Here is a 13,563-nt window from a genome sequence, read left to right on the forward strand (position 1 = left end):
TGTGTGTGTGTGTGTGATTGAAGTGCAGTGGCAGGCGATTTGCTCTGGAGGGGAAGAATGAGGGGAGGGGCTGACAAGGCTTGGCTGCCCCAGGAGCACACACACACACATCCACTCATTCACACACACTCAGAGGGATCAGAGACACTCCAGATAGAGACGTCACCTCTCTGCCCTCCCTTACTTGCTCTTTGGACCTCCAAAATTTTGCATTGCCAAATGAGTGGCTCCCCGGCTGCGGAGTGAGTTGCGCCTTTTTCAGACTTCCCTCACAGCTGACGTTGACTTTCAAAAAGCTTGAGACGTCGGGGAATACTTCCTGGCTGAGTGGGATCTGGATCTGATTAGAGCGTGGATCCATTGAGCTTGATGCTGCAGACATGTAGCCAGAGCTTGAGCGCCGTGCGACCAGGGGATTGTGGAAGTGAATGAAAGCTTTATGTGAAGGTGGAAAGAGAGATGCTTTTCCTGGAGGTAAGAGGAAAATAGTACACTGTATGAAACTTGCAAATGCAGAAGGATTTTGTTGAATGTAGAGCACTTTGGCTCTAGCTCTACTTTGGATAAATGCTTGCACCCAAGTTTTGCCGTTACTTAGATCTGTTGATGGGGAGGCATGCAGTGGATTGTGGGAGATTGCCTCGGTTTGAAGCAACGCCTGAAGTGTTGAAAAAGAGCTGCGGAGAATGAACGGCTAAGCTTGGCTCAAGATTAAAGTGCTGTGTGTCAGAGATCCTGCATGCATATCTATTACTCTATTTGTGTTATAGTATGAGTGTATGTATAGTATGAGGTCTTGCATCTTGTGGCTGTGTTTATAGGTGGTCTCACTCCAGCTGTGTTAAGTCTCCTGTGCACCCCCTGACACCCATTTGGCCTTAAAATAACACTCTTCACCAGTCAAAGAGCGATGACCTCGGCCTTTGAACTCCACAATTTAATGGTTTTCCTAAAGCAATCCCATGATCTCTAGGAGAAATATTCTTTTTTTTAATTACTGTTTTGGTTTCAGCAAGTGCTCAACTTCTCCAAGTGTGTTCTTTGAATTAACTGCAGGTAACTAAAGCTGTAACTATTTTACCAGTTTGATATCTTAATCACTGAGAGAACATGATACACTTTGGCACAATCTATAAAAGTCAAACTTCTCGGTAAATTAGGATGTATTCCTTTACTTGGCCCGGGGTTGTGTTCATTTGAAAAGAACACATGTTTGACTAACTAATTCCTCTGTGAAGGGGAGCCCTTTTAAAAGTGTCAGTTAAGCGGGGGAGGCGCATGTGATTAACCGTTAGCCGGCTACATCTGGCCCATGTTTACACAGACCCGATGTTGTGACTCTTTAAATGCCTTTTTCAAAAAGTCTCACTTTTTAACCCCCTTAACCTCCTCCTGTCACATCTCCCGGGTTTAAAAGAGGAGTGGCTAGACATTTTGTTTTTGTTTTTGACAAAGACAGCCATTGTGTTATTGCCAATGGGTGACATGGTGTAATGTGAGTTGCTGTGTATGTTGGCTCAGGAATCTGCAGTCACCTTTCCCCACTAACTTCAAATGGTGAACGAAAGGATAGCAAACTAGAGCTAGAATGATCAGTGGATTCATTAATTTAAAAGTTGATTGGATCTTTTTAAACATTCCCTGGTTTTAGCTCCACAACATGGAGGATTTGCTGTTTTATTTTGTCTTATATGATAGAAATCTGAATATCTTTGTGATTTTGAACTGGTCAGACAAACCAAGTGGTTGGAAATAAATCACCCTCACCTTGGTTTCTATCTCATTCCTGTTAAAACATATTAAATGGGACAATGACCATGCAATATCATTCTAATGTGAACAATAATGTGGCCCCTTATTCCTGAACTCCCAAGCAGCACACATATATCTTAGTGCCATGGAGATAGTAGTTGAAAAATACTCTCTGGGAAAAAAACTGACTTCATCTAATTCACCACTTACTGGTCTTAACTAGGTTAGGTGAGATAAAACAGAACAGGTAAAGAAAGGCTTCTGGGTGATAACATTATCTATCCTACCATAAAACCTGATAGATTAGTCACTGAAGAACAAAGCAACAGTCAAATACCCCTTTGTTCTGTGATAAGAGCTTTGGTTTGACTTTTAACAGCATTTCTAATCTGTGAATTCAGTGTTTTGAGGCCCTGGGCTATTTTCAACTGTATGCTAATTTGGGGGTGAATGCTAATATTTCCCCAGTCTTGTTTCTGGGGTTTGACTACACGCTGCAGTGTGGGAGGTCTTCAGGGTGAACTGACGAGACAGAATTGACATTTCTATGAGGACGTGGCTGCAGAACTACAGCGTTTGGTTTGTGAGTTTAGCTGCAGCCGACCTATGACCTTAGGAGGGGCCATGAGCAAGAAAGTCTGTTAGGGAATCAATACATTATGGCAAATATTTAAAAAGGAGAAAAAAAAGGAATGGCGAGCACAAAGTGCAGCTAACCATGACACCAATATATGTCGTAAAGAGGCGTTTAAGTGCCAAATAAACACACGTGTAACATGGATTTCAATTTTCCATTTACACATTGTTATCTGATAAGGGACAGTACACACTTTTTAGGAGGGAGGTGGGGTCGGAAAAGGGAAAGGGTTACGCATTGTTTTCTTTTTGCTAAAAAGCAGGTCTTATAAAACTTATGTGTGTGCCTATTGCTTATTTGTTGATGGTGGTAATTACTGTTCATATAGTTGTAGTTTTCGTTCAAAAGTTGAGAAGCAGCAATGATCTGTAAACCGGGCACACCGTTTGTTATGCTTACCACAATTATGACGGATGCTAATTCTACTAATAATGTGCAATTTGGGCTCTTTAAAAATTATTGCTCCACTAACATTCTGAGCATGAAACCAGGGTTGAGTTGAGAAATGAAAACAAATATGGATAACCCCGGGGAGGGTCTCGCTTCTTAGTTAAACATAAAGTTCAGCCAACCTTAACGCCTCAATTTTCATACAGTCCCTAAGTGCCTGATTATGACCAGGGACAGTCATTGGTCAAAATGATTTTAACTGACTCTTACAGTCACAGTTAGCGGGCAAAAATGTTAAATAGAAACCACCAAGACCCTAATGTCCCTCATTGTGCTGCTTTTGTGTAAAAGAGCAGACCAACATAAAGTTTGGAGGACCAGTGTGAAGTTTCTGACTGTTTGTACCCAAACAAGTTCTTTTCTAGTAGAGATTTGCATGTCAAAGAGCCAAAGGCAGGGCAGTGGCTTTTTCAACACCTTGAGACCAAAGTGCAGTTATCAGTCTGAAAGGGCTCTGAAGAACATGGCTGCTGAGATAAGAAAGGCTACTGCTGACGGTGGGAGAGACACGACGATGAGACTGATGAATCCCTATTCATGTTAACAGTCCAACTCTTATCAGCTCGTAAAGGGTTGTTTGAAATGCTGCTGATAGTGGACTCATGCTGCACGTGGACCTCTTGTTTTGAAGGTTGATCATTTGTCTTTCGGAATATTCAGTTTTGTCGCCAATTTTTTAATCATCCATTTATGTAATATTGACACTGTCTCAGCACAACCTGGTAGGCTGCTTACATGTGTTTCTCAACCTTCAGTACTTTGTAGCACAGTGGATAAGGGCAACAGATGTTTGGTGGTTAACAGCTGGAAAATTTCTGCTGCCTCATGTTACGTCCAAGCAGCACAATCCAACTTTTATAAGAACTGTCTAAATGTACCCAGTGTGCATACCTTCATTTACCGATGCAGTAAAATGCCCTAACAAGATCTTACACTTGTAAGTACTGTAAATGCTCAGATGTGTTCCCAGATGTAGATGATAAGATTTAAATGGAAATACAGACCTTTAAACCTTCTGTGCCTAATAATGCTGCTGTTTTATCTCCGTGTGTCTTTCATGCAATGTGAGATAAGTACAGTCAGGCTTACAAGAGTCATGTATGGTTGTTGAATGAGTGCGCCTTACTGGAAAAAGCCTCCTTTGATTTTCCATTAAACATCATCCTAAGTTTGTCTTAAGTTCCCTTTGAAGGTGGTCAAGTAGCATTTGGGGTATTTTATCAAGCATACTCCGGTAATGGATAAACAAAAGTTAGGATGACATACTGCACTAATGGGATGGAATAAAATAACACATTAGTTATTCTTGAGTGTGACTCAAGAGATTGTGAAATTATGGAATGTTTGTGTGATATGTGATATTCTTCTCTGTTTTTCAAAAGGAACAGTCTTCTCTGCTCTTCTCAATATTTGTTCTAGCTTTTATGTTGAACTCTGAAAACGCTGCTGGGAAAAAGCAATTATCTTATTGTGAAACATAGAGATTAAAACTAATTGATGGGATGACAGGCGTATACAAAATGCAGAGGAATTTACAATAAGTGCTAAAAAAGATCCTACATCAGCATTATCCCAGCCAATCAGTGACAAGAAGTGAAAAGGGTAAAAGCTAAGGCTTTGGGTAGAATTTAAAAGAAAAATCAAGCAAACAGATGAGGGGTTGGAAAAAGAAAAAGCAAAGTTCTGTAAACGTGATTCCTAAATCCTGACTTTTTATCCACAGCGCTCTTCTGTGATGAACCTGGAGCGCAGTGAAAGAGGGGAGCGCCCTTCTCCTCGAGGCCTGGAGATGGAGCCTCGCGCTGGGGGGAAGATGGGAAAGATATCCGTGGGCTTCCAGAGGAGCTCCACCTCAGATGATGACTCTGGGTGTGCGTTGGAGGAGTATGCATGGGTGCCACCGGGAGTCAGGCCTGAGCAGGTAGGGCCTCGGCTTCCCACACTATTTCCACACCCTCTCGTTGTCTTATAGCTAACCTCTAGTATATTCCAAAAATGGAAATCTCAGCAGAAAATACCACAAAATATCAGCAGGGGTTTTATTTCAAATGAGGTTATGTGTGCAAAAATTCTAGCGGATTAGTAGGCCCGGATGCTGGCGCCATGAACATCTGGCTATGGATTTTTTCACATTTATTAGTGCTTATTTAAAATGAGGTCTATATTCACACACAAACAAATAGTTGTCAATGTTTCCTTTACCCATGTCAGCGGGAATTATCCTAGGCAAATATTAACATTTCCAGCCCTTTGCTGTCTCTTATATGTGGATAGATTTCACACTCAGGCCTGTGACTGGATTGAGATTGACATGTTTACCTCACAGAGTCACAAAATAAGGACACAAAGTAGCAGATATTCTCCACTGATATTCAGCTGCCCCCTCCTCTGCCTGCAAAAACAAGAAACCGCCTCTCCCTTCCCCTCAACTATAATTATATACTTATACTATACTTAACACTGCTGGCCTTCTGGGTGCGACATGTCTCATTTATTTATGTGGTCTCAATATGGAGTCTTTTAAATTCAATTTTGAAATGTTACATCATGAGAGTTTGCCAGTCCATCCTATTTCCTACTAGATGTAATTTCCTTATCTCTTCCGAAAGTTAATTTTATCTGTCCTCATCCGCAGGTCCAGATGTATTTCTCCTGTCTACCGGAGGATAAGGTGCCGTACGTCAACAGCCCCGGAGAGAAGCAGAGGATCCGGCAGCTCCTCTACCAGCTGCCACCGCATGACAACGAGGTAGAGATGATGAGCGAGAGACACTGAAAGAGGTGTCATTGTGGTGGAAAGAAGAGAACAGAAGAAGAGAGGAAGAGAAGAGAGAAGAAGGAGAAAGAGAAGAGAAGAAAGAAAAAAGAACGCAGAGAGCAGAGAGAAAGACAGGAGACAGAGAGAAGGAAGCAGGAAGAAGAAAAGGAAGAAAGAGAGAAGAAGAGAGAATGGGAGAAAGGATGTGTGGCAGAGAGTGAAGCAGGCGTTGCTGCTTTTTTCCAGATGCAACAGGAAGTTAAGAATACGATAAATACAACAGTAGAATAAGCTTCAGCTTACATGAACAATATTGCTTATTATAATATTCACATGACCATTAATAGGGCATTAAACAACAAAGTGAAGCAGCTTTTTTTAGCTGTTGAACATTCAAAAACTCACGTGAATTAAGCCATTTTTCTCTAACCAAACTATGGGGCCATTCTGGTAATCTCCTGGTACTTGTGGTACTTGTGGTACTGTGGTCCTGGTACAAATCGGATTAATGTATCAGAGAGAGATATATATAACCCATTTAAGTGAATCAACTGCAGCGATAATAGAACATCATACACTAACATAACACATATTGTATTATTATTATATTTAAACAACATTTTTTTGTTAAACGGAAAACATGTCTTCAAGCAAGATTAACCAAAAAAAGTGTTTTGGTATCATATTGGCAATAAGACATTTTACACTATACCCAGCCCTAATTAAACTAAAGCCAGCAGCTGAGTAAAGCTTAAACAACCTTGCTAGCCCTTTCTAGTAAAACTAAAACAATGGCCACATTCCCTCAACTGTTTGACAGAAAAACCCTCTTGTGACAGTAAAGCACATGCCAGCCTCTTCCGTATAACAGCTTTATGGTGTGTAAACCAGCACTCCTTTCACATCTGTGTTAATAGAGTTTACATTAGGAGATATGGCAGAGGGGTTATCACCGGGGGGGGGGGGGGTACTGTCTGACAGAGAGGTGGTCTCTGTATACACACAAATGGAAGAAACAGCAATAGGAATCACACAAACAACACACACACACACACAACCGCACAGTGTTTGACTGAGCGGTTTTTATGATGTATGTCGGCAGACCTGGTGGTTGAGGAAGAAAACTGCCGGTGGATTCCTTGCGTAACTGTGGTTCGGAGGTATAAGCACTCTGTGTGTGTCGTGTGTGTGAAAGGGAGAGACGGAGACAGCGGGTTTGTGCGTGTGTGTGAGCTCACACGCCGACATCGTTTACTGTTGTTTAGAGAACAGCCGAGCTGGTTGTTAGGATAGTCTTGGTCTTTTATCTGGGCCTTCATCATCATCTCTAAACACAGAGGAAGGATTTGTGTATCGCTCACGCCAGCCTTTCAACGCGACCTTCAGAGGGAATTAGCTTTAATTAAACCCCTTATCCAGCCATATATGGATTGCGTGTGATACTCCTCCCCGAAAGTTGAAAGCAAAGATGAAAGATAACCCCATCAGCAGTAATTGGTGGATGTTATTAAGTGCTTTCTCCTTCTAACCGGCCTCCCTCTTCCTCTTCTTTCTATTAGTTTCTCAGCTCCACTCACCCCTCTCTCCTTTTTTTACCAGGTGCGTTATTGCCATTCTCTGACTGAGGAGGAGAAGAGGGAGCTCCACATGTTCAGCGCCCAGAGGAAGAGAGAGGCACTGGGGAGAGGAACACCCAAGATCCTGCCCCGAGCTCTGCAACACACCCGCTGTGAAAATGTAGGTGCCCCACGTGGTTACCCATGAGCACACACACACACACACACACACACACACACGCATATATGCACACATGTAGACCATTTTATTATTATTTTATTCCTATGTACTATTCCTACATATTTTTTAGTTATTTATATCTCAAGCAGCTCACACCCACTATCCCATCCCAACGCATAGCAGCCCAAGGCACAATCCTGATTGGCTAATGCGATGGTTTTAATCACGGACATAAACTTCCTCATTAGGGCTAGAGGGGAAGCGGGGAAATTGGGAGGCTCGTGCTCAAGCCGAGCGGAGAAGCCAGTTCCTCAGGAGGAATTTGGCAAATTTCCTGCCGCCCATCTATATCTCAGCATGACAGCCTGCAAAAAAAAGTACAGGTTAACAAGTAATTCTTGCCCAGAGTCTTAAAATCCAACTTTTTTCCAAAGAATACACAGTATGTGGCAGATAATTCCACATCTACTGGTATAATTGCACACAGCTCAGCTCAGTACATGCAGCTGGTTTGAAGACTTTTTCTGGAAAGGACTAGTTGTAGATTGGAATCCAATGGTAAAACAGGAATTCTCATTGGATTATATTCCGTGTTTAGGCTATTAAACACATAAACAGTATTATGTAAGCATAATTAGCCTTTATAATCCTGTGTGGAAAAAATATGTTTTTCAAAAAAAATTTTTTAGCATTTTTTCAAGCAAGAGGATTTTTTTCTCAGCTTGCTAAAAGAGCGGAACTTAAATTCCATTTTGACATTCTGGTTGAAGTCAAAGTGAGCTTTGAATAAACACACTGGAAACAATCCTAAAACATGACCTCTTTCCTACTTTTGATTTGGCAATGGTGGTTAAAACATAACATCCAGTGCCAATGATCATATTTCTGAAAAAATCCCTTTCAATGCAACAAACATAAATATTAGCGTGGTGTGGCTTCCGGCAAATTGAGCCCTGACAAGTGAGTAAACCACATCCTCTGCTAGACATCCAGGAACAGCAGGCCAGCCATGTTAATTCCCCCCGGACTAGCAGATGAAGTCTGTTGCTACTCAAACGCAGATGCTACCACAGAGATACAAGGTCGCACACACTGAAATGACATAGGAACAGCAATGGACACATGCACCTCTAGACATACTGGACATTCGCATATGCTCCGCAATGCCACGCACAGTTACTCTATAACCACCCACTCACTCATCCATACAGGCACACCTACACTCATGTGCACATTCATACAGTCATGGAACCGTTCGTACACATACTGCACATGCTCAAAAGGATAAATCATTCACACACACTTTGTCCGGCTCCAGTTTCCTGGTGCCGCACTCCCAGGGACACACAGCACTGCCATATCCAAGGCCCCTGTCTGTCCTGCCTGGTAATAATGGTTAACAGCTGGCATTGCTATCTCATAGCTGCCTATGGGTCTCTCATAGCTCTGCTGGTTTATATAAAGACTTATGATTGCATGTTCAGACATGCTCTGGTGATCTCTGTGGAGTCATACGATCTTTCGACTCAGGACCAAGGCCTGTGTATTCTGTTTAAGCTTACAGGAGGAAAAAATGCTGTCCAGTTCCTCAGCAACACCCAATGAATAATTGATGGCCAAAATGAAACAGCCACCAAATTGAGTTAGAATTTGTCCAACAGTCTTTGTTGGTAAAGTAGTTTTGCTCGAAGGTTAGATTTTTTATCGTTTTTGCTTCACTTTTAAGTTATTTTGCATCACACCCCATATTAATACAAAACAGTTCTACTCAGGAAGACATCGGTTGAGTCAGTCATCTTTTAATACCAATCTGTGTTTATGTTGCTAAGGAAAAGATTAAATGACACTATCCATGTTATCAACTGTTGCTGTATTTCTGCTGTGACTGTCATATGGATCATATTCCTTTGGCATTTACAGTATGATCACCTGTTGTTTGGCCTTCTTTGTTTTAGCATCCCTGCAAATGAAACACCAGCAGACGTGATATATTTTGAAAAGTTATCTTCCATAATCTCTCTTCTGTTTGTGTTGCATTCCTCGTGTCACAGTCAATGCATGAAATGTCGTTCCCTTATGCGATTGTGTCTGTTTATCTCCACGGTTTCATTCTGAAAATAGCATACTTAGGTCAAAATAGGTCATAGGCTCAATGATGAACACATTTTGTCCACGTGGACCCCTATGCATTGTGGGTCACTTTGACGAATTGCATCAACAAGATGGTTGAAATACAAATCTCATGGATCATCTGTTGTTTGTGTTTGATTGTCAGTGTGGCGAAGGCATCAATGGAGGAGAGATGGCCATTTTTGCCTCCAGAGCAGGGCCGAGCCCCTGCTGGCACCCAGCATGCTTTGTGTGTGCCACGTGTCAAGAGCTGCTGGTGGATCTGATCTATTTCTACCAAAATGGCAAGATCCTCTGCGGAAGACACCACGCTGAGCTTCTCAAACCGCGATGCTCTTCTTGTGACGAGGTAAGACACAGTAATAGTAGCACTACCCAGTACCCTTAGTGTACAATGAACCATAGAGTTCAACAGAACTAACAGTGGTATTTATGTTTCTCTTTAGATCATATTTTCAGATGAGTGCACTGAAGCAGAAGGTCGTCACTGGCACATGAAGCACTTTGCCTGTTTCGAGTGCGAGACGATGCTAGGGGGGCAGCGCTACATCATGAAAGATGGCCGGCCCTACTGTTGCGGCTGCTTTGAGTCACTGTATGCAGAGTACTGCGAGGCCTGTGGTGAAAACATTGGTAAGATATACTTGTGAGGTCCTAGAAAGATCTTTACTTTACCCATCTATTTCTTTGACTACTTGTGTTGAAGTATTATACTTAATGCTATGTTCCTTTTTGCTTCATCCCTTTAGGTGTTGACCATGCCCAGATGACCTATGAAGGTGTACACTGGCACGCCACAGACCAGTGCTTCTGTTGTGCCCAGTGCAAGACATCCTTGCTGGGCTGTCCCTTCCTGCCAAAGCAGGGTCGCATTTATTGCTCAAAGGCCTGCAGCCAGGGGGAAGATGTTCATGCCTCCGACTCATCTGATTCCGCCTTCCAGTCTGCCCGCTCACGTGAGTCACGGCGCAGTGTCCGCATGGGGAAGAGCAGCAGGCCTGCCGAACAGTGGAGACAGTCACAGCTATTTAACCCCCCTGCCGCTGTCCCCTCCTTTGAGTATAAGTTCAGAGATGGAGAGGGTGATGGAGATGCTGATTGCGACATTGGTATCGTAGGGCGCAAGCTGGCTCGTCTAGGCCTGGAAGAGGAGAGGTTCTGGAGGGAGCGGGAGGAGCAGGATGTCGGTGGAGAGGAGGATCCAGAGGAGTGGGCACAGCATGAAGACTATATGACTCAGCTCCTGCTCAAGTTTGGTGACCGTGGGATGTTACACCAACTTCAGCAACCATCCCTAAAATCTCCCAGCCCTAGCAGTGACAGAAACAGGTTAATAGCTGTCTCTGACCCCTGGCTAAAGCCTGATACCATATCTATGGGGGTTACTGCCTCCTCTCCAACCCCTGCCAGTCCCACCCAGAGCCAGACTTCGAATCAATCACGAGCCAACAGCCTTAGCCCTGGACTGATGAGCAAGAAGCACCTGCCTGAAATGTACTGGGCCCAGTCCCAGGATGGGTTGGGAGACTCAGCCTATGGGAGTCATCCAGGTCCTGCCAGTGCCAGAAAGATCCAAGAGCTGGAGCTGGACCAGGATCAGGACCAATCTGGCACAGGAAGACAAGCCTTCTGGCCAGACAACAGGCAGTGGTATGAAGACTCCCTTGAGTGTATCGCCGATGAACTGAGGAAAGTTGAGCAGGGTGCTGGAGACTCCATGGACTCTCTGGCATTATCAAACATTACTGGTAAGGAGACTATTAGTTGCATGTATTCAGTGGAAAAATGTGTATTATTTTATTCGTTTTATCAGACAGCTGTTCAATATGTCCCCTGCTTGCTCTTTTTAGGTGCATCAGTGGATGGAGATGGCAGGGATAGACCTATAGTCTACAGCCTTGCCATGCAGGATCCCTCGGTGACAGATGACTGTGAGAAGATGAGCAACATGGGAACCTTCAATTCATCTCATCTTCACCACAGTGCCAACTCTCTCAACCTTAATATGGAGAAGGGAGATGAGGAGGAGGTAGCATTTGCAATGAGGGGAGGCACACCAGGAGGACTTCTCTCCCCAATGTCCCCACATTCAGAAGGCCTCCCTTCATCTTTTGTCCACGCCCCAGCACTGAGGAGGAGCAAGTCCCAGTCCAGACCTCCTCAGATGGTCAAGTTTTCAGAGGATACTGTGGACAATGGATATAATGATGGTTTTGATGTGAATATTAGAAAGCATCCCATGAGTGAGAAGCCACAGCGGAGGGCGTACTGCCCAGATGAGATGGGCCGAGAAAGAAGCCGTCCAACGAGCCACCATGGGCGCAGCAGGCAGCACCACCACCGGCAAGGCAGGCACCACCGGAGCCGCAAAACCCGGTCAGACAACAACCTCCACATGTTGCCTTTGGAGAAAGCACAGAGGCTGTATGAGCCCCAGCAGCAGGGTCTGGGAAACCCTCCTTGTGGTGCCATGCTCCTACAGCATCCCGCACACAGGCTGCCACTGGCCTACTCGCAAACCCGATCTGACTATATGCCTCAGGGCTCAGCTCAAGGAGACCCACGCGTTGAGCATTTCATGGGTCTCTACAGAGATGAGGATGACTCTTGCTCTACTTGCTCTTCTTCATCATCAGACTCTGAGGAGGAGGGCTATTTCCTGGGCCAGCCGATCCCTCAGCCTCGAGCGGCTGGGCGCTACTATGCCGAGGACTACCCAACAAGGGTTACAGCCCTCTCTCCCCAGAGCCACGGCTTACAGACTGGTCGCAGGAAGAGCCACCGCTCCAAAAACTGTATCATTTCTTAACTTAATCTGCACTACACTAAGCAATAATGTCAGATTTTCTGATCATGTGGATTTAGCGGATCAAATCTGGGTTTAGAAAGGCAGTTTAAAACAACCCATGTGGACAGACTGTATTCCATCCTAACAGAAGGCACATGACAAGATGCATATCATATTTTAGGCCAAAATCTACTGAAAGAAATCAATTCCAATTACTAAGAAAGCAAAGGACGGACTGGATCTTGTAATATATAGTCAGAAAATCAGTTTTTGTGTATGTGCAAATTTGGCCTAGATACTGGGTTTCATTAAATTTTCGCACTAATATGATGCATGGACTGGTGAACTTGGAAGCCTTTCTTTAGACAGTGCAGACCAAAATATTGCTTGTTGCTGAGTTGACAGGGTGGTGACATTAAACTTAATCTTTCATTTCAGCATTTGCCATTAAGTTTTTAAAAATGTTTTGTGTTCAGTTAAATGTTTTGCAGCAATATCTTTGTGTGCATTCAAATGGCAACACATTGTATACAGAGGTTGATAAAGTAGAAAATAGAAACAAACCAAATAATTATTTAATACATAATAGTACAAAATGATAATGTATATATTAAGTTAAGATTTTAATACCGGTATTTTTATATCTGTGGTTTAAAGAATTGTTTCTTTGGAAGTATATGATATAAAAGAATAGCAGTTGTAATGGTAAACAAACAGACCTCGTTAATATTTGAGAAACAAAGAAGGTGCCACTTCATAAACTGTTCTCCACAGTAAAGTGCCATGTTACTCGGTAACAATGTCTATTATAACATATATTCCTCACCGCTCACTATCGATGTAGAAAATATAAAACGAATGGCAGTAACAGCTGCATTTTCCGTACTGAGCTGAACTGTTCACTACCCTTGCTCTGACGTAACCAGCTAAATGCTTTGTGATGTAAAGACGCTTGTAATAAATATTTTTTCTCCTCTTAAAGCTTCAGGAATGACTGTTCTTTTTCAAACATCTTTGACATATTCATTTTCAAATGACATTTTGTAACCCTCTGATGCCTCTCATTGAACACGACCACAATCTAAGAGTTAATGGGATTCTGTAGTGCAACAATCTCTTAAAAACCTGTAAATTGTCTAATGATATGCAACACGCAGTATAGGTTTGTTTTTATACAAGTCCTGTTGGAAGTTGGAACTAATTCACTTGGATTTTAAAGTAAGGCAATTACATCATATTAAAACACCAATATATGTATGTTTCAGAGAGACAGGCAATGAAACTCTAACATGGTTTGTAATATTGCCAGTA

The 13,563-nt window shown here is 43.0% G+C and overlaps 1 protein-coding gene across 1 annotated transcript in view; it reads left to right on the forward strand.

Moving 5' to 3' along the window:
- The window catches only part of prickle1b (prickle homolog 1b), a 28,142-nt gene extending 14,917 nt beyond the window's left edge, over nt 1-13,225 (forward strand). Inside the window, exons 2-8 of the mRNA XM_035672685.1 lie at nt 4,563-4,760; nt 5,475-5,588; nt 7,197-7,334; nt 9,610-9,813; nt 9,911-10,097; nt 10,214-11,212; nt 11,315-13,225. Of these exons, the coding sequence (XP_035528578.1) occupies nt 4,575-4,760; nt 5,475-5,588; nt 7,197-7,334; nt 9,610-9,813; nt 9,911-10,097; nt 10,214-11,212; nt 11,315-12,273 (2,787 nt within the window). The 5' untranslated portion in view covers nt 4,563-4,574 and the 3' untranslated portion in view covers nt 12,274-13,225. The remainder of the gene's footprint in view (nt 1-4,562; nt 4,761-5,474; nt 5,589-7,196; nt 7,335-9,609; nt 9,814-9,910; nt 10,098-10,213; nt 11,213-11,314) is intronic.
- The last annotated feature ends 338 nt before the right edge of the window (nt 13,226-13,563 follow it).

This window comes from Morone saxatilis, unplaced genomic scaffold (assembly GCF_004916995.1).
Source record: "Morone saxatilis isolate NCDOM2014 unplaced genomic scaffold, NCSU_SB_2.0 Contig10, whole genome shotgun sequence".
Classification (NCBI taxonomy): Eukaryota; Metazoa; Chordata; class Actinopteri; family Moronidae; genus Morone; species Morone saxatilis.